The sequence below is a fragment of the Macaca thibetana genome, chromosome 4 (genome assembly GCF_024542745.1).
Source record: "Macaca thibetana thibetana isolate TM-01 chromosome 4, ASM2454274v1, whole genome shotgun sequence".
Lineage (NCBI taxonomy): Eukaryota > Metazoa > Chordata > Mammalia > Primates > Cercopithecidae > Macaca > Macaca thibetana.
In genome coordinates this window covers 118,658,136-118,681,146 of record NC_065581.1, presented here as the reverse complement: position 1 = coordinate 118,681,146, position 23,011 = coordinate 118,658,136, and the positions used below count along the sequence as shown (strand labels likewise).

Sequence of the window (23,011 nt, the reverse complement as noted above, 5' to 3'; positions counted from 1 at the left end):
TCTTAGAAATGTAGATTTAACTTTTTTCATCTGGTAAAAACAATAAGAAAAACTGTCTTTTGAGTGACAAAACTTCTAAATCCTTAAGCTATGTTTTTTTTTTTTTTTTTTTTTTTTTTAAGGATATGCACATGTATGGAAAGAAAGTATGAGGCTGGCCCACTTGAGGTTCTTTGCTGGATCAACTAAGATGCTCTTAGGAAAAGAATTCACATTGAAAGAAGAGAAAATTGAGGTATATAAGCTTGGTTTTAAAACAACTATTTTGCCTATTATCAGCTAATACTATTCCTACTGTTCTCTAGCTGTACCTCTGCCAGAGTCCACAGGAGTTAAGATTAATGAAACTGAAGAGCTGTTTTACTAGTATTTTTGTATGACACAGAGCAGCACTATATTGTACTTTATGTACCTCTAGTGCCACTGGGGTACTCTATTAGAAAGGAGTTTTCTGACTCAATGGAGCTCAAAATGGACCAACTAAATGTCAAGACAGGTCCACCTACATGTGCAATGGAGAAGAAGCAATGAGATACCTGGCACCTGAGCATTAGGAGTGACAGGACGCTGACTGACCCAAACAGAAGAGACAAATGACAATGCCTCTAGGGGCATCAGCTGGTATATATGAGTCATCTCTGATAGATTCTAATTTAATAACTCTAAATTAGAAGAAGGGGAGAACTGGGGAGCCAAAAAGGAAAAAAATATATAGCTACTATACATTGTGAATATGAACAGGGCTTGAAAAGTAGTTTTGTTACTATTATTGAAATCCAATATGGTCTTCTAGGTTATGCTACAATTAAATGAACTAATGTATATGAAAGAACTTTAAAAACTGAAAATGTTTAAGACAAAATGAAATAAAATGTCTGAGACATTCTAGTTGCATAAATCTTATCAAAACTAAAAGCAAAAAAGACTACTTTATGTCATGATTTCTTCCTTTTTTTTTTTTTTTTTTTTTTTTTTTTTTTTTTTTTTTTTTTGAGATGGAGTCTCGCTCTGTCGCCCAGGCTGGAGTGCAGTGGCCGGATCTCAGCTCACTGCAAGCTCCGCCTCCCGGGTTCACGCCATTCTCCGGCCTCAGCCTCCCGAGTAGCTGGGACTACAGGCGCCCGCCACCTCGCCCAGCTAGTTTTTTTTTTTTTTGTATTTCTTAGTAGAGAGGGGGTTTCACCGTGTTAGCCAGGATGGTCTCGATCTCCTGACCTCGTGATCCGCCCGTCTCGGCCTCCCAAAGTGCTGGGATTACAGGCTTGAGCCACCGCGCCCGGCCCTTCCATTTTTATCACAACTTTTATCACAGTTTCATCACTGACTTTTGTCAGAAGTCACCAGCATTTGTACACTACTATTTGCTCAGTTTCCAATGTAGCATCTTTCCCTTTAAGATGTATTACCACATATTCTTGTGATCTCACCTTCTCCACCAATCTTGGAAACCAAAAGGTACTTTCTTCTTGATTATTACTGGTCAGAATATGGAATGCATATATTTACCTTTCATCTCTCGGTTCCATAGAAAAAAACAGCCAAGAATATCTCTACTTCTTCAACAATAATAGGCTTATCTTTCAAATTTTCAAGGGCAATGAATATTCTGATACATATATATATAGATTTATCATAGAAAGCAGAAACTTGTATTTTCATAAATTGCAGTTCTCCTAATGTTTATGAACATTATGTATATTAATATTCACAAAGAAATATATTTAAGTGGTCTACCAAAATCACATCTAAATTTCCGTAGGAGAGATTAATTTGTACTCTAAAGTACAAGTATTATGAGATATTAATACTGGCAAGTAAGAACTGTGATTCTATACTAATGTAATTCCTTAAGTAAGTCTATGTGTGTTATATTACATTTCTGTATAATTACTGAATAACTATATTAACCCGACAAAGTCAAATTACTGGACACAACCTTGTGACTGGAAACAATGTTCAAAACTATGCATCTTTAATGAAAAAGATGGGGTCATTCTAGAAATATTTTTTCACTTCCCATTTCAGAAAAGCATTGCTCAAATATCTTACCCTAAGCATGTCACCTAACCTCTAGTGCTATCTTTAAGATAATGGTAATACTTGCCTTTCATAGAAACTAGTGGTGGGAAAAACGAGAGAGAGCAAAAGAAAAATTTTATGTAGAAACCTTTGAAAACCATAAGGTATTTTATAAATGCATCTGATGTTTATTATAATTTTACCTGTTTTCCCAGCTGTCGAGCACAGATTGGACAAGGTTCTGGGTTAATACCTCCCGATGTTTTGTCTTGAGACTATCCAAAAAAGAATTAAAAAATATATTAGTTACATTTTTACATATAAAACCTGATCCATGTTTTGTAACTCATTTATGGAAATGAATACTGGCAATTATAATTTACATAATCTAACAATGTAGATGACCCATCAATATATTACCTAACATTATTATTCCTGAGACTTACTTATAAATATCATTTATTCAAGGAGTGGAAAAAAAAACAATTTTAATCATAAAGATTGAATATTCCTAATCCAAAATCCGAAATCTGATGCTCCAAAATCCAAACTATTTGAGTGCTGACATGACAATCAAGGTAAACGCTCATCGGAGCATTTCAGGTAACAGATTTTCAGATAAGGCATCTAAACAAATTGAATCAATGAATTATTCTTTTCCTGTTAATTATTGATTTTTATAAGTAAATCAATAATGTATGTATATATTTTACAGTTCTATAATGTCCATTTGTTCTTACCATATAGATTCCGATTCGTTTTACTATGTTGTCCAGTTTTCCTTTTTACATATAATAAATCACCTACAAATTTAGTGACTTAAAACAAACATGTTTCCCATGATACTACAGGTGATTTGGGGATGGGCTGAGTTGGCTGGGGTTGGATGGTCTATGAAGGCCTCATGCTCATGTTTGGCAGTTGGTAAGCTATCTGTTCTGCAGGGAGGGCTGAGCTGAGGGTTCTGCTGCTCAAGAAGGTAAACTAGGCTTTTTCAGATAGTCTCACAGAGTTCCAAAGGGCAACAAGAATGGGAGGGTCATTGCTGTAGCACTTCGTAAATAATCTACCATAATTCACAATAGCTCTTCTTTTCCAATATGTCAATAAAGAGTTGACATGTATATAAACGGTGAGATTATAAATATTTTAGGCCTTGTGGGCCATATGATCTGTGTTGTAACTACTCAATTCTGCTACTGTGGCATGAATACAGCCACAGACAATAGATAAATGAATGAGTGTGGCTATATTCCAATAAAACTTTACTTACGAAAAAAGGTAGTGGGATGAATTTTTCCCATGCATGATAATTTGCAGATCCTTAAGTTAAACAAGTTATAAATTTTCCTCTAAGCACTGTCACATATTTTTACTTTCACTCAGTTCAGAGCATTCTCTAACCTCCATTTCGACTTCTTCTTTGACCCATGGGTTATTCGAAAGTATCCTCTCAATTTCTAAACTTTTAGGGATTTATCTAGTTGCCTTTCCATTACTGATTTCTGGTTTAAATTCCTCTTCAGTCAGAAAACATGCTCTCACATACTTTTAAGAGCTGCTTTTTGAATTAGCATAAGGTCTATTTTGATAAATGTTCCATATACACCTAAAAAATATGCATTCTGAAGTTGTTGGGTGTAGTGGTCTGTGTCAATTGGGTCATATTTGTTCATTAGTGTTCAAATGATCAATAGCCTTACGGACTTTTTTGTCCATTCCTCTGGAGGAATCTTATAATAGTTTACCTCTGCTTACCTCCTTCCTTTGTGCTACTGACATATATTTTAGTTCTATATATGTTGCATAACCCATAAGACAGCACTGTTGCTTTTAAATAGTCAATATCCTTGCATATTTATTCACGTATTTAAGCTCTTCCTCTTCATTCCTTACTGTAATTGCATCCTTCAATCTGAAACAATTTTCCTTCAATTCAAAGAAGCTCCTTTAATACTTATTGTGATGTGGGTTTATTGGAGATGACTTCTTCCAGTTTATGTTTGTCTGAAAATATCTTCATTTTACTTTTTTTAAAAAAGGAAATTTTCATTAAGTATAGAACTTTAGCTTGGCTATTTTTTTTCTTTTAGCAGTTTGAAGATGTTCCAATGTCAACTGGTTAAACTATGGAAACACTGAAACATCTCTAAAGGTGAAAAGAAAAACATCTCTACGTAGTTACCAGTTTTATTAGTGCTCCTTTGTAAGTATTAAGTGTTTTATCCCTCAACTTTTTTTATTTCTATTTTTCATTATTTTTGGTTTCCAGCAGTTTGACTATGATGTACACCTAGGCAGTATTTTGTTTTTTTCTTTACTTATTCTGCTTAGTGTTTCTTAACTTCTTGAATCTTTAAGTCATTTGTCATACTTTTATCAGTTTTAGAAAATTCTCAGCCATTATCTCTTCAAGCTCCTGTCCTATTCTCTTCCTCTTGAACTTCAATTATAAGTATGCTAGATCTATGAAATTACAAGTATGCTAGATCAAACAACTGTGTCTCAAATCTTTTGCCCTATTTTGCTCTTTTTCTATCTATGCCACTTCAAATTGGGTATTTTCTATTGTACTATACCTGAATTCATGAATCCTGTTTTTTTCTGTATCTGGTTTCCATTCAATGAGTTTTTGATTTCAGATACTGTATTTTTGCAGTTCTATAATGTCCATTTAATCCTACCGTGTAGATTCCAGTTCGTTTTATCTATGTTGTCCAGTTTTCCTTTTCCTTTCTTTCACATACAGGTTGAGCATTCAAATCCAAAAATCTGTAATCTAGAACACTCTAAAATCATAAACTTTTTGAGTGCTGATGCAATACTCAAAGGAAATGCTCACTGGAGCATTTCAAGTTTTGGATTTGAGATGTTCAACCTACATAAAATTGTTGATAGATATTGTTAAAGTGCTTTTAGGAAAAGCTTATATAAATTTATATTTCCATTGGTAATGCATAAAATGCATCCATTCCCTGCCCTTTTTCACCACTGGGGTGTGTAATCATTTAAAATATCTGTGCCTACTTGTTGGCAGAAAATAGCACCCGTGTAATTTGATTTTTCCATCATCATAGATTAAATGCTTTTTCTTTTATTAATAGCCAAATGGATTTTCTTAGGTAGATTATTTATATCCTTAAAATTTTAAAAATATTTTAACATATAAACAATGACGTACAAGATAACTGTCTTTTTATTTTGACTATCATATTTAAAGTATAGAAATCTTACATTTAAAAAACTTATGCCCAGGAATGTTGAGACACTTTCCTAAGTGTTATCTTTTTTTTTTTTTTTTTTTGAGATGGAGTCTCGCTCTGTCCCCTAGGCTGGAGTGCAATGGCGCGATCTCAACTCACTGCAACCTCTGCTTCCCAGGTTCAAGTGATTCTCCTGCCTCAGCCTCCCGAGTAGCTGGGATTACAGGCGTGTGCTACCATGCCGGCTAATTTTTTGTATCTTTAGTAGAGATGGGGTTTCACCATGTTGGTCAGCATGGTCTCAAACTCCTTGGCCTCCCAAAGTGCTGAGCCACCACGCCCAGCCTAAGTGTTATCTTCTTAATGTTAGCAATTTGCATGAAACTTTTAAATGTTTTTCTTCTTTTTACCTTTCAGAACAAGTGTTGGTAATCATAACAGTAATAATGATCTTAATAATATTAATAGCAGCAAAAACCTAGAAAGTGCTTAACAGAGCAGAGACTACTCTGGCATTTTACATACATTAATTCACATAATCCTCAAGACAGCCCTATACTATGAAGTAGTGTTGATATCATTCTCATTTTACTGATGATGCGAGGAAAAGTGAATAACTTAAATAAAGTCACATATCTAGAAAATAGTGGAGTCATGATTCAAAATTGGGCTGTCCAGATCCAAAGTCTATCTTCTTAGTCGCCATGCTAAATCTATAATGAATGTCTAACTTTTAATTTTGTCTGAGATTTACTGATTCACTTAAATATATGTTATGCCAGTTTCCAGAAGAATTCAAATCTGTGGCTTGTCCTCACTTGCCCTATCCAAATATTTACTACTATATCTTGCCCCTAGAAGGTTCTCTGTCAACTAGCAAAATATGAATGCCTGCAATAAAATGAAATTATATTTAATCAATGACCCACCAATTCATCAGTGTCCAATATAATACTTAGATCACAACTCAGAACATGTGTTTTGAATTACACTTAATATTTTAAGTCTACCTTTATTACCATGTACTCTGATTTAGTAGCTTTCCAAACATACTTCACAGTTTCAAATAACAAATTACAAAATATTTTTGTATTTACAAATGAATGCATGTGTATAAATTGTATTATGCCATTTTCACCAAGAGATATGTTGTAATACTTTTACTATTCAAGGCTTTGAACTACAGTCCATTTACATTGTTCTCTACTATACAGTGCATGCCTTCTATATCATCTGCATAATATAATTTCTATAGATACAATATTCTTCTGTGATCTCTGTAGCTATTGTAGAGACATAGTTAGTGTTTGGACTCATATAACACAAAATATTAATTTAAAAAATTTGCACCATTATGAAAGGAGTCACTAAAATCGTTTATGATAATACAGCATAGGAAAAAGTAGCATGTCTTAAAAAAAATACCTTCTCCAAATTAGTTAGGTAAAGAAGCTGCCCAAGTTTTTTCTGAAGCTGTGATGTAGCAACAGCTTTATCATTTAGTAGTTTTATTCGGTTTTGTTCTACCTAAACAAAATAAAAATAAAAACTTCTTTATTCTTTCAGAAAGACAGTTAAATTATATTAAATATGAACAATTCTCCAGTAACACAAATGTTCTGTTTTTAAAAAAAACCCATTTACATTCTAAACCACAAGTTTTCAAAATGGATACTAGATAATATACTTCAAATGACTTCTTTTTTTTTGCTTCATGAAAGGCACAATTCAGTGCAGAGTTCTTTCAAATAGGAAATGTCCCTGTGTACCTGAAGTTAGATAAAAAATAAACTCAAATTCTATTATGTACCATTTTTTTCAGTAATACATCCATGGAATAAAGAAAAGTTACATGATTTGTTGCTCTGGCCTCAGTGATTTCATGAAATCCAGGAAAGAATTTCTCTGCCCTTCTTTCCTCTGTCCCCCTGGTAGAATACAGCAGACAGAGAAGGAACACTCAAACAAGAATGTATTTTCTCAGAAAAACTTATTCAGAATTCACATTTAAGTGAGATAGTATATAATGAATATATCTAAATTTTTCCAAATTACAGTCTCCAAGCTGTACAGAAAGACTTAAAGCACTAAACAAATAAGGAATAATGAATTATAAAGGAAATAATATCTTTTAATGGAGAATAAAAAAGATTGGTGGAGTACTGTTTTTAAACCTGAGTTACAAAGACAAATTTATTAGAAGGTAAAGTTGTTAATATTAGTTCATCATTAGCAAAAGAAACACTGCAAAAGAAAAGGTTTCAGTTGTTTTTAAGGAAGATTTTTCTAGTTCTGATAAAACTAAGGTAACAGAAAATGTCTAAAAAGTGACTGAGAATATCCATTGGTCTTAATAGCACATATAAGGTTTTAAATTCAAAAACAGATGAACGTGCAACCTGGAGAGAAACAAGATGCACCAAAATGCTAAGCATGTAATAGATACGAAATCGCTCATCTTCGACCATTTTTGATCTACAAAGACAATTTTCTATGGGTCAAATTAAAAATGGAGATTAAATACACACTTATAGTAGAGCTCAGTGCCCTGATTCTGCCTCTTCTATGGGTCTCTGATATCTGTGACATCTGCTTGCTGTTCCCTTTTCTGTGATTTACTTGCCAATTACCTCGTGTGGTTCAATGATATGAAGAACAGGCGGATTAGGCTTTGGCTCCCTAGGATCACGCACTCTTAGTCGTTCTGTAGCCATTGCAAGTTCATCAACAGCAGACACACGATTCCTCAGAGCCATCCAATATTCATGAAGCAACTGAACAGAAAAGACAAACACAGTGGTAAAGCATGTAATTAAAACTGGTTAAAATCACCAAGATGTGCCTTAAGCAAACATCTTCAATGAGATCTCACATTTTTTCGCTATGTGTCTAAAACAAGTAGTTCCTGGGGTCATTTTTAGAATGAAATGTGAATGAAAAAATCTCTATAGGACACTGCCTCTTTAGATTCTCAGGAACAGAATACAAAGATTTCTTGGTAGGACCAAAAATCTTTATAAAGTCCAATTATAGGCTGCCAGAATCTCTTCTCTGTTTTATTTTTTTAAAATGTTTTTATAACATATTTCACATATTCAACTATGTATAAATGGCATGAAGAATACTAAAATATACAATCAAGTACCCACCATCTAATTTAAGAAAGAATAGTATGAATTCCTTAGAAAGGCTCTGCGTGTTCTTTCTCAACTGTATCACTCTTTCCTCACATATCCCTCCTTCAATACCTAACGATGGAGCAACCACTATTCTGAATTGTACTTATTCTGCTATACTTTTCACTGCACTTACACTATATGAAACGTATTCTTAATAATTCAGTTATATATGTTTCTGAAATTCACAGAAATGGTATCAATCAGTATGCATTTTTTGACAGGCTCTCTTCACTGACTTTACATTTTCAGGTAGATCTGGTGGATATGCATAGCAGGACCTCATTCAAGTTGCTCTTCTGTGAAAAGGTCTGCAAAGTTATGTACAAAAAAAATGTACCAAGACCTGGGAGAACCGCACAATAAGCTCTCTTCTGGATAAAGGGCATGTGGCCAAACTGAGTCGAAAGGAGGAATACAAGGGAAACTGCACATCGTACATAACACTTCTTCCAAAGCTTACTGTAATTAACTGTGCTAATCTGCTTTGTATTCACAAGAGTAATGTGTGAGAAAAAAATTATTATAAACCAATGATTTCGATGCTATAAAAGTATTCCCCAATTTATGACATATGAACTGATAGTACAAATAACTACCTTTCTGCATAAAAATTTTTATCCTACTTTAAAAAAGCAAGACTTAAAAAAAAAGAAATTGAATAAAAATATGTCATTATAAATAAAACACTTCTTTCCTTCCTTTACCTATCTCATCTGCAAAGCAGTACAATGGATAACTAATCCAAATAAAACAATAATTGAAAATTAATGAATATGAAATATCAAGTACAGAGTTTTAATATGATGGAATCATTAAAGTACAAATATGAAAGGGCGTATTGGTCTTTATTCATTGGAATGGTTTCCAGACTTATAGGATGAGAAGTATTTACTATGTTCCCCAGTCTTTAAGGTAGTTGGTACTTGCTTCTTATTCACAGAATGAAAACAAAGCTCTAATTTCATACAATAGCAGTGGAAGATCAAGCTAATAATAGAATGAAAACACTTTCATGGCTAAACAAAAAGTTTCATATAAGTTCCAGTTTAATAATGATTTTCTTATAGTAGTTTAATAAACAGAATGTCTTTATTTGAGTATTATGGTATTTGCTATCCTTTATTACAACAATCACATTTTAGGCAAAGAGAAATTATGCCACCCCAATCCGAAAAGAAGATTTTAAAAAACTAGAGAGAGAGAAAAAGTAGCAGTCAAAATTGATGTAAAAAAGAAGGAATTTTTAATTTTGGAAGGAAGTTTTAAAATACTATACCTTATATTCCTTCTTCCATGCTTCAAAGAGATCCATTGAAGTGCTTCCTTCATCAACGAATTCAACATCAAACCTATGTGATTTTGCAAATGATAGTATTGCTTTCATAGATCGCTCTGTTTCACTTATTGCCCAGAGACCCCGGGTGGTGGTAGGTGCTCGATCATCCACGAGTCCTTCTTCATCTTCTATCATCTCCTCAAATATTGCAGTCTGGCCTTTGACTCTGAAAACATAACAGAACAAAACAACGGTAACTGCTATCAGTGAGTGAAAAGCACTGTAAATGAGTGATATTGCAAAGCAAATACAGAAGCAGGGTCAGTAACTTCAACAACAACTTTCTTTTTTTTTTATTTTTTATTTATTTTTATTATTATTATACTTTAAGTTCTAGGGTACATGTGCATAACGTGCAGGTTTGTTACATATGTCTACCTGTGCCATGTTGCTGTGCTGCACCCATCAACTTGTCAGCACCCATCAACTCGTCATTTACATCAGGTATAACTCCTAATGCAATCCCTCCCCCCTCCCCCCTCCCCATGATAGGCCCCGGTGTGTGATGTTCCCCTTCCCGAGTCCAAGTGATCTCATTGTTCAGTTCCCACCTATGAGTGAGAACATGTGGTGTTTGGTTTTCTGTTCTTGTGATAGTTTGCTAAGAATGATGGTTTCCAGCTGCATCCATGTCCCTACAAAGGACACAAACTCATCCTTTTTGATGGCTGCATAGTATTCCATGGTGTATATGTGCCACACTTTCTTAATCCAGTCTGTCACTGATGGACATCTGGGTTGATTCCAAGTCTTTGCTATTGTGAATAGTGCCGCAATAAACATACGTGTGCATGTGTCTTTATAGCAGCATGATTTATAATCCTTTGGGTATATACCCAGTAATGGGATGGCTGGGTCATATGGTACATCTAGTTCTAGATCCTTGAGGAATTGCCATACTGTTTTCCATAAAATGTAAGTTCTAAAAGAACATGTTTGGAAGTCTTTTGAAAAAACAAAGCAACCCTGGAAAAGCTGAAAACATCATAAATTTGGCCAGTTTTTTTTTTTTTAATTCTATCATGTAGACTGTAGTAAACAAAAAGACTACTGATTCATTTGCCATAACACAACACAAAAATCTTGTTTTCTTCCTTCACATGCAGAAGTGAACGCTTGGCAAGGAAACATGTGGGGAAAATTTCTATTCTAGAGAAGTTATATCTGTTGGAGATGAATGAACAGAATTTGGATAGAAACATGAAGAAATGTATTATTTACTTCAGTAATAACAGAAACAGATTTGACCTAAAACAGAATAGTAACATAACTGGATGAAAGTGGACACATTTATTATTCTAACAAGCTTCCCTCTGAGAATCCAGGTGTTTGTGACAATGTTTACTTATGGTTTTATTAAAGTAATAACATATTTGATTGTGTCATTCTTTATTCTTGAAGAAGTTATGCCAGACACTATAAGTTCTACCTCGAATAGCAGTAAAATGCTAGTAAAATCTGTATAATTCAAATCCATCGGACTCTAGAGTCTGGGATTTTACCACTCCCCAAAACTGCACCTCAATTAATTATATATTACTACACTAAGAACATTTAGGGGGTAACTTCTGGATAGGTAAAATTGGGCATATTAAACAATCAAAACGCCAAAGGTGTACTCATCAATTTAATTAAAGAAACAATATAATAAAGGTTACTGTGGGGGAAAATATAGTCATATCAAATACTGAGTCTTGAAAAATGTTTCATTTTCTTGACAGGTAATAATCAAATAGAGAACTTACGTGTTGGAAAACAGCTTTGATTCATACTCTGTGAACAATTCATCAGCTTTACAAAAGACACAGCTGAAAAAAAAGATTAACAGAGAAACATTCACAAAAATAACCAGCAATCTGATAATTTTAAGGAGAAGCTTAATATTTTAATTTCATTTCTCTTTCTACTAGATACGCCATTTTAGAAAAAAGAAATCACATGGTTTTTCATACCTTGTCCTTGAGACTTAATTTTTTTTAAATTAGATTGATACATCTCTTTCTACTTCCGTCTCAATTAAAACGAAAAAACCTTTACTATATGAGTCAATTGTTTCTTCTCTAAGAAATCTAACTTAAAGAAATAGTACCATTTCATTGTATGATTTCTTCCATTACCTACCAGTTGAGAGGAAGTCTGGCTGGTCGGAGGTGGCAGACTGTTGCAGACTCAATAACATTACGAGATGGAGGTCCCTCCAGGTTTTTTACAGCCTCTCTTACTAGCTTCTGGCATTTATTTAGCTCTTCCATTTGTGTTGTAAGTAAGAACTGAAGACCTCTGCAATCACGGAACCTGATTCCCACACCAGCACCACACAGAACACAAAGAAAAGAATAATAGGTCAATTTCCTCAAATTCAGAAAACAGTTGCCAAACAAAGTGTTAAAGAAACTGTTTGCTGTTTGTTTGGTTTTTTTTTTAACCAGCAACATTTGACTGAGTTTTCCTTCAGTGTATTCAAAGTATAATTTTGGGCTGTCTACTGTAAAAGACACCAAAAAAATTTGATAGTCCTGTGATCAGGAACTGAAAAAGAGTAGGAAAAATGTATGTCTCTGTCTCAGATATCTTTGAAAGTGTACGACTGCCACATTCTTCCGTTTTAAGCCTGACTACAGATAGCCCTCCTGACATCCTTGCTCTATATGAGGTGCCTGCAGGATGAAACATAAAAGCAGAAAATTGGGAAGAAAGAAGAAAAATGGCTAAGAGTTATATTCCTTGGTTGAATATATATATATGTATATACATTTAATTAAATCTGTAATTATGCACTATATACGAGGCACTTTGCCAAGCACTTTTCCTGTATAATTTCAATAGTTACTAATGTGCTCACATTATGAAGTGTAAAATATTAAAGTAATTAAAGTAACAAAGGTATGTGGCAGTTTTGAGTTAAACCCAATTATAGTACCCATAAAAAAGGCTGCAAAAAAGAAGTATGAATGTGTGTGTATAAGTTTATGAATGGAGAAAAAAAGTCAGTAATAATGAAAAATTAGAAACTAAAAAATACAAGGATTTCTTTGCTTTTAAAGTTATGATAGACACTTTTTCTTCCTGTTTTCTTACTTCTCTGACATAGAAAGCTTGCCAGTTTGTTGCTTGTAGTTGCTGGTTATTTCATTTCGCACTCGCTGAACAAGCTCCTCATCAATAGTAAATTCTATTGCTCTGTGGATCACATTTAGCCACCAAGGAGAATTAGAATGAATCTGTAAAAAAGGTAGCAGTTAATCAATTATTATTTTTTTTTAGTACTCACAAAGCTTCCGTCACTGGGCAGGGTGGTGTCAAAATTCAAAGTAAGTAATAAATGCTATTCTCAAAAGGACTATCACAGAGGGGAGATGAGTATACATATTCCATGTACAATGCTCGCTTCCTCTTTTGAAAATATAATTAAAGAGAAACCCCTATTTCCTAGCTACTCTGGATAAATGAGAATTTATTGTATGCATTTATATAACAAGGCTGTAACTAAAAAAATTATTAACACCAAATGAAAATTCAATAATCTATATATGTGAAAAGTCACAGGTCTCTTTATCAGCATAAGAAAGCCTTCATTCTAATCTTTAACCAATTGAACTAGATTCTACTTAATGAATAATCCACAATAACAAAATTATATCCCAGAATACTAATAAATTAGAAAGACAAAAATTTGCAACACCTGATTTAAACATTGAAAATAAAAGTGTATTTGTGTAACCTCTTTAGATTTTGCTACTGATTTCATAAAAGTGAAATTTTAGAAATGACAAATGGTATAAATTCTGCAGGAAAAATAACTGTGGTTCTAATGTTTTAACATTTTAAAACATCTCAGAAACAAGATAAAAAGGAGGGTATAGAAGTCTTTACTTTCTTCAAAAGACAACTGTTATACACTCAAGGTCAGAGAAAACCCATGAGTTCAAAAGAAAGAGAACTCGGCGCCACTTCCGCTCCTCGCGGCGGAGCCGGTCCCCTAGGGCTCGGGGTCGCACGGAGCTGACCCCTAACGAAATGGGGCCGTGCCAGGGGCGGTGGTGGCTGCTGCTCTGGCTGCCGCCCCTGGCCACACTGCCCATGCGGGGGGAGGCGGCGGCGGCGGCGTTGTCAGTTCGTAGGTGTAAAGCTTTGAAGGAAAAAGATTTAATTAGAACGTCTGAGTCAGACTGTTACTGCTACAATCAAAATTCCCAAGTGGAGTGGAAATACATATGGTCGACTATGCAGGTGGAAATTACCAGTTCAGGCCTGTTCAGAATTGTATACATCACAGAAAGACATAATTGCCAATATCCAGAAACCATTTTATCTTTTATCAAATGTGTGATTCATAACTTTTGGATACCAAAAGAATGTAATGAAATAACCATAATCATCAATCCATATGGAGAGACTGTGTGCTTTTCTGTGGAGCCTGTCAGGAAGATATTTAACTATATGATACATGTGAATCGAAACATCATGGATTTCAAACTCTTCCTTGTGTTTGTGGCAGGAGTTTTTCTTTCCTTTTATGCAGAGACCCTGAGTCAAAGCCCTACTTTCTATTACTCTTCGGGAACTGTGCTAGGTGTTCTAATGACATCAGTCTTTGTCTTGCTGTTGGTGAAACGATTCATTCCGAAGTATAGCACCTTTTGGGCTCTAATGGTTGGTTGTTGGTTTGCTTCAGTTTATGTTGTGTGCCAGTTGATGGAAGATCTGAAGTGGCTGTGGTATGAAAACAGGATATATGTATTAGATGACAGGAGCAGAAGTCTTCTGATGTGGACACTACGACTCCTCTCCCTGGTTCTGGTCTATGCTGGTGTGGCCGTGCCTCAGTTTGCCTATGCAGCCATAATCCTCCTCATGTCCTCCTGGAGTCTGCACTACCCACTGAGAGCATTCAGTTATATGAGGTGGAAAATAAAGCAGTGGTTTACATCGAAAGAGCTGGTGGTGAAGTATCTTACAGAAGACGAGTATAGGGAGCAAGCTGATGCTGAAACGAACAGCGCTCTGGAGGAGCTGCGCTGGGCCTGCTGAAAACCCGACTTCCCCTCGTGGCTGGTGGTCTCCAGACTTCACACTCCTAGAAAATTTGCAGACTTTGTTCTTGGAGGAAGCCACTTGTCACCTGAAGAAATCAGTCTGCATGAAGAGCAGTATGGCCTTGGGGGTGCCTTCTTGGAAGAGCAGCTCTTTAACCCAAGTACTGCCTGACATGCGACCTTCAAGTTGACTTCATTCTGGACAAGGAAGTGGGCAAAGGGTAGGGATTCTATTAAAGTTAGGCAGAACTGTTCTAGTGAACAGTGGCAAAAACATTTGCTGTGGAGAAAAACAAGTCATTCTGGAAAGGAAAACTAACCCATTTTGAAGATAACTTAACATTCTTGGTGAGTTCTGCTATTTACTGTACTGTAGGTGGATACCAAGATTCTGTGACAGCCACTACCACCTTCCTTGAATGAAGGCTTTCATTAGGAACAGGGGAATGGCGTTGTTCTTCAAGGGGCTAATAAGCGTGAACAGGTGCTTTGTCAAAACCAGGGCCCTAAATCCGCTCTTAATCCCCTGAACCTGTGTCAGAAGACTCTGCAACACTCTTTCTATATTTTCATCAGTATAAGTCCTAAAAGAGACCTGAGACATGCTGGACCAGTGTTTCCCAAAGTACAGCTCACAGGATACTACCGAGTGTTGGTCAGTAAAGGTATTCTGAGGTCAGCTAAGATTGATATAAAGTTAAACTAATGTACCTCTCAGAGTCATTCATAATGCTCATGTGCACTGTGAATCTCCCAAAGAGGAGAAAGTGTGTGCTGCAGTTTCTTGCTTAATTTGACCACAGAACTCTTTTTCATGAGATTAATATTCCTTGGAACACGTTTGGAAAGTGCTAATGGCGGTGGAATTGAGCTCTGGAGAGGTTAAACAACTTGTGCAAGACCACACTGAGATGCAGCACTTGTAGAAATCCAGCCCTGGTGTATCCTTTGACTCAGGTAGATAAGATCTTCAGGTACAAGCTTAGAAGCCATCTTCCAAAGCCATGGGCCTCACAATGTTGGTGGCTTTACTTTTTATTTTTCAATAATGGCCAACTTGCTATTTAACTGTGATAAAGGGAAATGTTTCTTAAGACATTTTAAAGTTTTTTATACATAAGATTTTTATATACATACATAAGGATTAGATACTATGATTACTTTTTTTTTTTTTGTATTTTCAAATTGAAGGCATTTAACTTCTTGTGACATTTTGAATTGACTGATCCATTTAAAAAATTGTTTAACTATATGTGTTTATAACAGTTTCTTACAAAACAATTTTTTTCTTGAGTCATGATATTCAACTCCAGAGTGCAATGAAGGGCTGTGAGCTTTGACCCTGAGGAAAGAAGGCCAAAACATAGATCTGAGAAAAGATTTGAACATGGCAAGACAATCTCAGGGTTAAGATGTTGCTTAGTTGATTCTGAGAATCAAGATCAGGCTTTTTTTCCTGTGATGGGATCATAAAAATCTTTTTATCAGGACAAGGGTTATGGGGGAAGGATAGACAGAATTTTGGCACTGCTGCTTTCCTGAGCCAAATTTAGTAGTTTTTCTAAATCATGAAAAAAGAGCATGACTATCCATCTGGAACTTTCTAGATTGATTTTCAAATGATAGTTCCTCTTTGAAGTATTTACAGGTCTGTTTTTGCCAGACATCTTTTCATACTAGGAACTTTGTTTTTTTGTAATATCCACTAAAGTTAATCTGCCTTTATATAGACTTGGATTTTTAAAGAACCAAAGGATGTATTTCCCATTCAGATTTATGGTAACTATTTTATGAGTAAATAGAAGTTTGAACATTAAAAAAAAAAAAAAAAGAGAACTCAAATAGTTGACTTATTTATGCAACTCAAATAGTTGACTTATTGATCATTCAACCAATAATCATTGCTAACAGTTAAATAAACTTGTATTGTGGGTCAGGCAATGTACTAGGTGCTAGGAATTCCAAGATGTATAAAAAATTCAAGTTTCTCCCCACAAAAAAACCAAAACCCAAAATGATATCTGGAGACAAATACAAGTAAGAAACACTGCATTTTGGCATACCTTTCTTTGAAGCTCATGGATAGTCTGCTGCACAGGATATAAAGCTTGCTGGGCTTCAGCAACTTCTGTATTACACTTGCTCATATAGTGCTCTCGCAGCTGTTTGGCCTGTGTTGAAACACAGAATATAAACTTTCACTCCCAATCCAGAATATAATTCAGTATGATGTTTCAAGAAGAATGGCTCATTTTATATATTTAAAGTTACTTAACTGCATTTAAACATATAAGTACAACTACACTGTAGAGAACATACAAGTCACACTAAAAATTCCTTATATATGGAAGTTAACAAAATGTACCTGTCCAAGTAACAAAATTTAAGAAACACCAAAGACTTGTCTGCCAAATTTTCATTTAAATTATTTTTTTAGTTAGAATAAGCAAAGAGGGGAGAAAAAGAACAGTAATATTTCAAATGATAGGCAAAGCAAAGACGCCTTTCTAAAATTTGGCTAATTGAGTTATTAAAATTTCTTAGAGTTACTGCAGTTTAAAAACAATCCTTGAGAATATACAGTAATATGTGTTAGGGACTAAATTTTGTTTCCCCAAAATTCATATGCTGAAGTCCTAAGAAAGTAGATTTTAAATGTTCTCACTACACACACACACACACACACACACACACACACACACACACACACACAAAAATAGGTAATTGATATGTTAATTAGTTTGATTTAGCCATTCTTTTTTTTTTTTTAATTACACATTAAGTTCTAGGGTACATGTGCACAACGTGCAGGTTTGTTACATATGTATACATGTGCCATATATACTGCACCCATTAACTTGTCATTTACATTAGGTATATCTCCTAATGCTATCCCTCCCCCCACCCCACAATAGGCCCCACTGTGTGATGTTCCCCTTCCTGCGTCCAAGTGATCTCATTGTTCAATTCCCACCTATGAGTGAGAACATGTGGTGATTGGTTTTCTGTTCTTGCGATAGTTTGCTGAGAATGATGGTTTCCAGCTGTATCCATGTCCCTACAAAGGACACGAACTCATCGTTTTTTATGGCTGCATAGTATTCCATGGTGTATATGTGCCACATTTTCTTAATCCAGTCTGTCACTGATGGACATTTGGGTTGATTCCAAGTCTTTGCTATTGTGAATAGTGCCACAATAAACATATGTGTGCATGTGTCTTTATAGCAGCATGATTTATAATCCTTTGGGTATATACCCAGTAACGGGATGGCTGGGTCAAGTGGTATTTCTACACTGTTTTCCACAATGGTTGAACTAGTTTCCAGTACCACCAACGGTGTAAAAGTGTTCCTATTTCTCCACATCCTCTCCAGCACCTGTTGTTTCCTGACTTTTTAATGAATGCCATTCTAACTGGTGTGAGATGGTATCTCATTGTGGTTTTGATTCGCATTTCTCTGATGGCCAGTGATGATGAGCATTTTTTTTCATGTGTCTGTTGGCTGTATAAATGTCTTCTTTTGAGAAGTGTCTGTTCATATCCTTTGCCCACTTTTTGATGAGGCTGTTTTTTTTTCTTGTAAATTTGTCTGAGTTCTTTATAGGTTCTAGATATTAGCCCTTTGTCAGATGAGTAGATTGCAAAAATTTTCTCCCATTCTATAGGTTGCCTGTTCACTCTGATGGTAGTTTCTTTTGCTGTGCAGAAGCTCTTTAGTTTAATTAGATCTCATTTGTCAATTTTGGCTTTTGTTGCTGTTGCTTTTGGTGTTTTAGACATGAAGTCCATGCCCATACCTATGTCCTGAATGGTATTACCTAGGTTTTCTTCTAGATTTAGCCATTCTAGTGTCTACATATATCAAAATATCACTCTCTACTCATAAATATATAAAATTTTTGTTAATTAAAATAGTTTACCAGAGCCCCTCCATCCCCAAAACAACCAGTGCAAAAAGGCTATGCATATCTCATTTTTTATCTTGTTGACACAAATAAAGGCTCCATTTATAGGCTCAATACATTTCAAACATACCTCTTTTGATTTAGTTCTTTAATGTTTAACAACAGCAAAAATCCCTGGAAGAATCTGCATCATAAGCTATTAACAATTTATAGTAAAATAATTTATAATATCACTCTTCGATGTCATTCTTTTCAAAAACAGGCAACACTTTTTGTAGAGGAAACTTCTTTGAGAGAACTACCACCAAAAATTTGACTTTATTTACCCCCTTAAAAAATACAGAGAAAGGTGGAGAGAGTGCAAAAGTTTGTATATTTACTAAGCTACATCTTTTGTAGATTTGCCATGAGATCAAAGTTTCCTTTTTAAAACTCATTTATTTACATCCCGTTCTGTTGGCTACCAACAGCCATATCTACAACAAACATTTATCACATAACTGCAGGTAGATCAGCAGAGAAGCCAAATAATACGTACTGCGCCATTCTCTGCTACCCAAAATCACGACAAAATTTGAAACATCAAAGTAACAGGAAAACGTGATTACATTTATTCATACGTTGTATGTCCTAGGATATATCAACTATATGGAGCATAAAGTTTGAAGAAAATATACTTTCATAGACATAATGAAAAAAATAATAATTACCTCTTCCTCAAGTCGGCCATCACGCAAGGTAGGCGGTATCCCTGGGTGCTTGGCTATCAACAATTCCATTAAGTTATGGGTAGCATGAAGTCTCTACAAACACATCAAAGGCAATAATTATGACAGTCAATGAAGAAGACTCTGAAGAGAACCTAATATTAATATGGCACACAGAACACTAACACCACATTAAGATCATATCACTGAATACTTTTCCTATAAAACAATCTGGGTACTACTACTTTGTTTTCTTTACTCAAGAGCAGGGTGTTAAGGTCTAGGACCTGCCTTTTGTAACCTTTATCCATGCAGAATATAAGATTTATATTTAATTTTTCCTCTCCCTCCACTTTTTCATACGTTCCTCTAAATATCCACTCTGGTACTTGTGAACATGTTAGTCAGTCCCAAGGTCAATATTCTGAATGGTAATGACATCTTACCTGGGACTCAAACCTAAACTTGCCAAAATAAATAAACTCATGCTCACTTCCTATTTAGCTACAGAGCCTTGTTTATGAGTCAATGACAGATCCAAGAAGTCAATGACAGATCCCAGGGAAGTGTTATAATTAATATATCCAAATCTCCCTAATGACCTCTAAAAATTATCATTAGATAGGTTTTATTGCTTAGTTCCTTTTCTTTTTAATGAAAACCATGTGAATATGTTGATATTCATATGCAAAAATGATAAAACTGACCTACTCTTGGAAGTACAAGTACTCTGAGCTATTTTTAAATGTAGCTTATATAGACTTACCTTGTCAGGCTTGTGCCCAAAACGTCCCTGAATGGAACAGAATAGCAGTTGATTCTCAAATAGTGTACACACAAATCACCTAAAATGCTTATTGAGAAGACTGAATCCCAAGTTTCATCCAGTGATTATGACTGTTTGTTACCATTTATCCTCTTAAACGTTCAGAAAAATTATTTTGTTAAAAAAAAACCAGAATACATATGATGAAATTGTTTAGTCTTTACTTACTTGAAGTGAATCAGTTTTGAGTTTTCCTTTGTGTTCCTCCGAGGAGCGCAACACTTCTCTGTACAATTCTGCTGCCAAGGCATACTCACCTAAAGAATTAAAATGTATTTAAAGTATGAGAGTCACATATTTAGCTCCCAATGTCATCTAGTTGTCCATTATTTAAGAATACTGTAAAAATAAAATGTAATGATTATACCTATTTTTTTAATAAAGAAATCTGACTTGGTATTAATATGATTGCCCAAGTTTTAAAAAAGGCTGAGTACAGTTCCTTTTTTAATTCCATGGAATATAATGTTCTTATATTACATTTGTAATGTTTTAAAATTATACTGAAATATGTTTATAATCAAACCTGTCTGTAATGTTTTGAGATTATGCTACTGGATAAACTTTTAATTTAGACAAAAACATTTCCTTTTGCTGAAGTTAAAGGGTGTCAATCACTAGTCATTATGATGTTTGAAATTAAGGAAAAACTTAAGGTATTTATAGATTATTTATAAAAAAATTTAAGACACTCCGACCAACCTACATATAATGATCAGAAAAATATACTATTCTTGGTAGCTATTATTGTTCTTGGTATTAGGCCAAATAATTTGCAATTAAAAACTTCATGTCAGAAACTTAGGGATCTCACCTCTACTTCTGGTCACACAAATCAGTTAGTCTGAGATGTATGCTGTTTTCTACTATTCATAATTAGTACCTCATTCAAATAAAGCAATTCAAAAAGTATCGATTAAAGCACAGGCTGGCAAAGTATGGCCCATGGGTCATTTCTACCCTCTGCCTATCTGTTGGGCCCATCAGCTTAGAATGAATTTTACATTTTTAAATAGTTGAAAAAAATTCAAAAAAAAAATTTCGTGACATGTGAAAATTAAATTTCAAGGTTCATAAATAGTTTTATTAGAACCCAGCTCTACTCATTTGTTTTTGTACTGCCTGTGGCTGCTGTTGTACTACAACAGTCAAGCTGATAGTTGCGCAGAGATCTTATGGCTTGCAATGCCTATGTATTATCTACTTCTTTATATAGAAAGTTTGATGATACCTCAATAAAATAAGGGATGAACATTTTTAATGGCTTGAATAATAGAATCTATCTTAATTGCTGCTTGGAAAATTCAAAACAGGTAAATTATAAATACTATCAAAGCAAAAATCTAACAGTGGCAAAACCATGCAATCAAATACCAAAAAAAGGTACACAGATGTTCTAGCTCTTATTTGCTGAGCAAGTTTTTTTCCTAAGTATCACACATACTTCTTTTTAAAAAAAAACTTCAAGCTGGTTTGATGAATATCATGTAATTAGGACCATGTTCATAGTTACAATGATATATATATATATATATATATATATATATATGCAAACCTTTGTAAATTTTGAGGTCGTTTCTTTTTTTAGCTCATATGTAAGTTTATACACATATCTTAATTTTGGTAAAACATACATAAAATTTACCATCTCAGCCCTTTTTAAAGTGTGTAGTTCAGTGGCATTATGCATATTCAGTGTTGTGCAAAATACCTAATTTAAAAGAAATTTTTGGAACAATAACTCTTATACTATTGCTTTACATCTAGTTCTATTAGTTAGCTAATACAAAGTTTTCTAAAACACACATTATCAAAGAACTGTAGTCAGCCAATTTCTATTCCCTTTAAATAAGCGAGATTATTTTCACAATAATAAAGTTACATTATAACGCAGGCATTAACATTCAGTTATCTTCACAGTGAGTTTTTTTAGTTAAGAGTCTTGATAAAAGCTTTTCAAATGACATTATGAATTCTATCAGTATTTATACTATCATTTATAGAGAATAATTCATTTAACAATTTTCTCTTCATAATTACCATACCTTTTAAAGAAGGTATAGTGATTAGACTATAGTGTGAAGCAGCTGAATTTGACCTATTCACTATAATACCTGGTTTTTCATGTTTATTTTTAAAAAGACATGCTTTCTGAGGAAGACACAAAAATACCCATATTCAATGTTATAAAGGTTTAAGTCAAATTTGGAAATACCCATTCTTAGCCACTTGATGGCGCTAACATTTCTGAGTAAACTGTAGTGGATTTGATATTGTCAAGTTAATTTTCTCCAAAAATCATCTGCAGAAAACACAATGTTCAAAATTGGAATAATAAAATGTGTTTAATACCAGTCAAGGAGAATCTCAGAATATGAACTAATGTATCACACGTATTTATTTACATATAAGCAAGTATTTTTAGAGTTTGAAATTAATTTTAGATTTCTTTGAGAAGTCAGACCTTCACTGTCTGATCTGCACATTAGAAGAATCTAATTTATGTAAGTTATATATGTAATGTTACTTTAAAAAATGAATATTGTTTAACACATCACTATGAAGTTAATAAAAACTAAAAGCAGCAAATCTATTACAATTAAGTAGAAAATTACAATTAGGCTGGGCGCGGTGGCTCAAGCCTGTAATCCTAGCACTTTGGGAGGCCGAGATGGGCGGCTCATGAGGTCAGGAGATCGAGACCATCCTGGCTAACACAGTGAAACCCCATCTCTACTAAAAAAAATACAAAAAACTAGCTGGGCGAGGTGGTGGGTGCCTGTAGTCCCAGCTACT

General features: G+C 34.4%; 2 protein-coding genes across 7 annotated transcripts in view; one reads left to right on the top strand and one right to left on the bottom strand.

The window, feature by feature from the left end:
* Positions 1 to 23,011, bottom strand: part of SHPRH (SNF2 histone linker PHD RING helicase) — a 97,488-nt gene that overhangs the window by 26,755 nt on the left and 47,722 nt on the right. For all 6 annotated transcript variants that reach the window (XM_050787324.1, XM_050787321.1, XM_050787322.1 and 3 more), the window contains 10 exons: positions 20,384 to 20,472; positions 19,393 to 19,485; positions 16,837 to 16,944; positions 12,816 to 12,958; positions 11,859 to 12,032; positions 11,483 to 11,545; positions 9,678 to 9,903; positions 7,853 to 7,996; positions 6,648 to 6,749; positions 2,223 to 2,294 (listed from right to left, as the gene is read on the bottom strand). In XM_050787324.1, the coding sequence (XP_050643281.1) occupies positions 2,223 to 2,294; positions 6,648 to 6,749; positions 7,853 to 7,996; positions 9,678 to 9,903; positions 11,483 to 11,545; positions 11,859 to 12,032; positions 12,816 to 12,958; positions 16,837 to 16,944; positions 19,393 to 19,485; positions 20,384 to 20,472 (1,214 nt within the window). The remainder of the gene's footprint in view (positions 1 to 2,222; positions 2,295 to 6,647; positions 6,750 to 7,852; positions 7,997 to 9,677; positions 9,904 to 11,482; positions 11,546 to 11,858; positions 12,033 to 12,815; positions 12,959 to 16,836; positions 16,945 to 19,392; positions 19,486 to 20,383; positions 20,473 to 23,011) is intronic.
* LOC126952594 (nuclear envelope integral membrane protein 2-like) lies at positions 13,692 to 15,041 on the top strand. Its single transcript, XM_050787402.1, is given in 1 exon segment — positions 13,692 to 15,041. A coding segment is annotated over 1 exon segment (1,191 nt). The 5' UTR covers positions 13,692 to 13,754; the 3' UTR covers positions 14,946 to 15,041.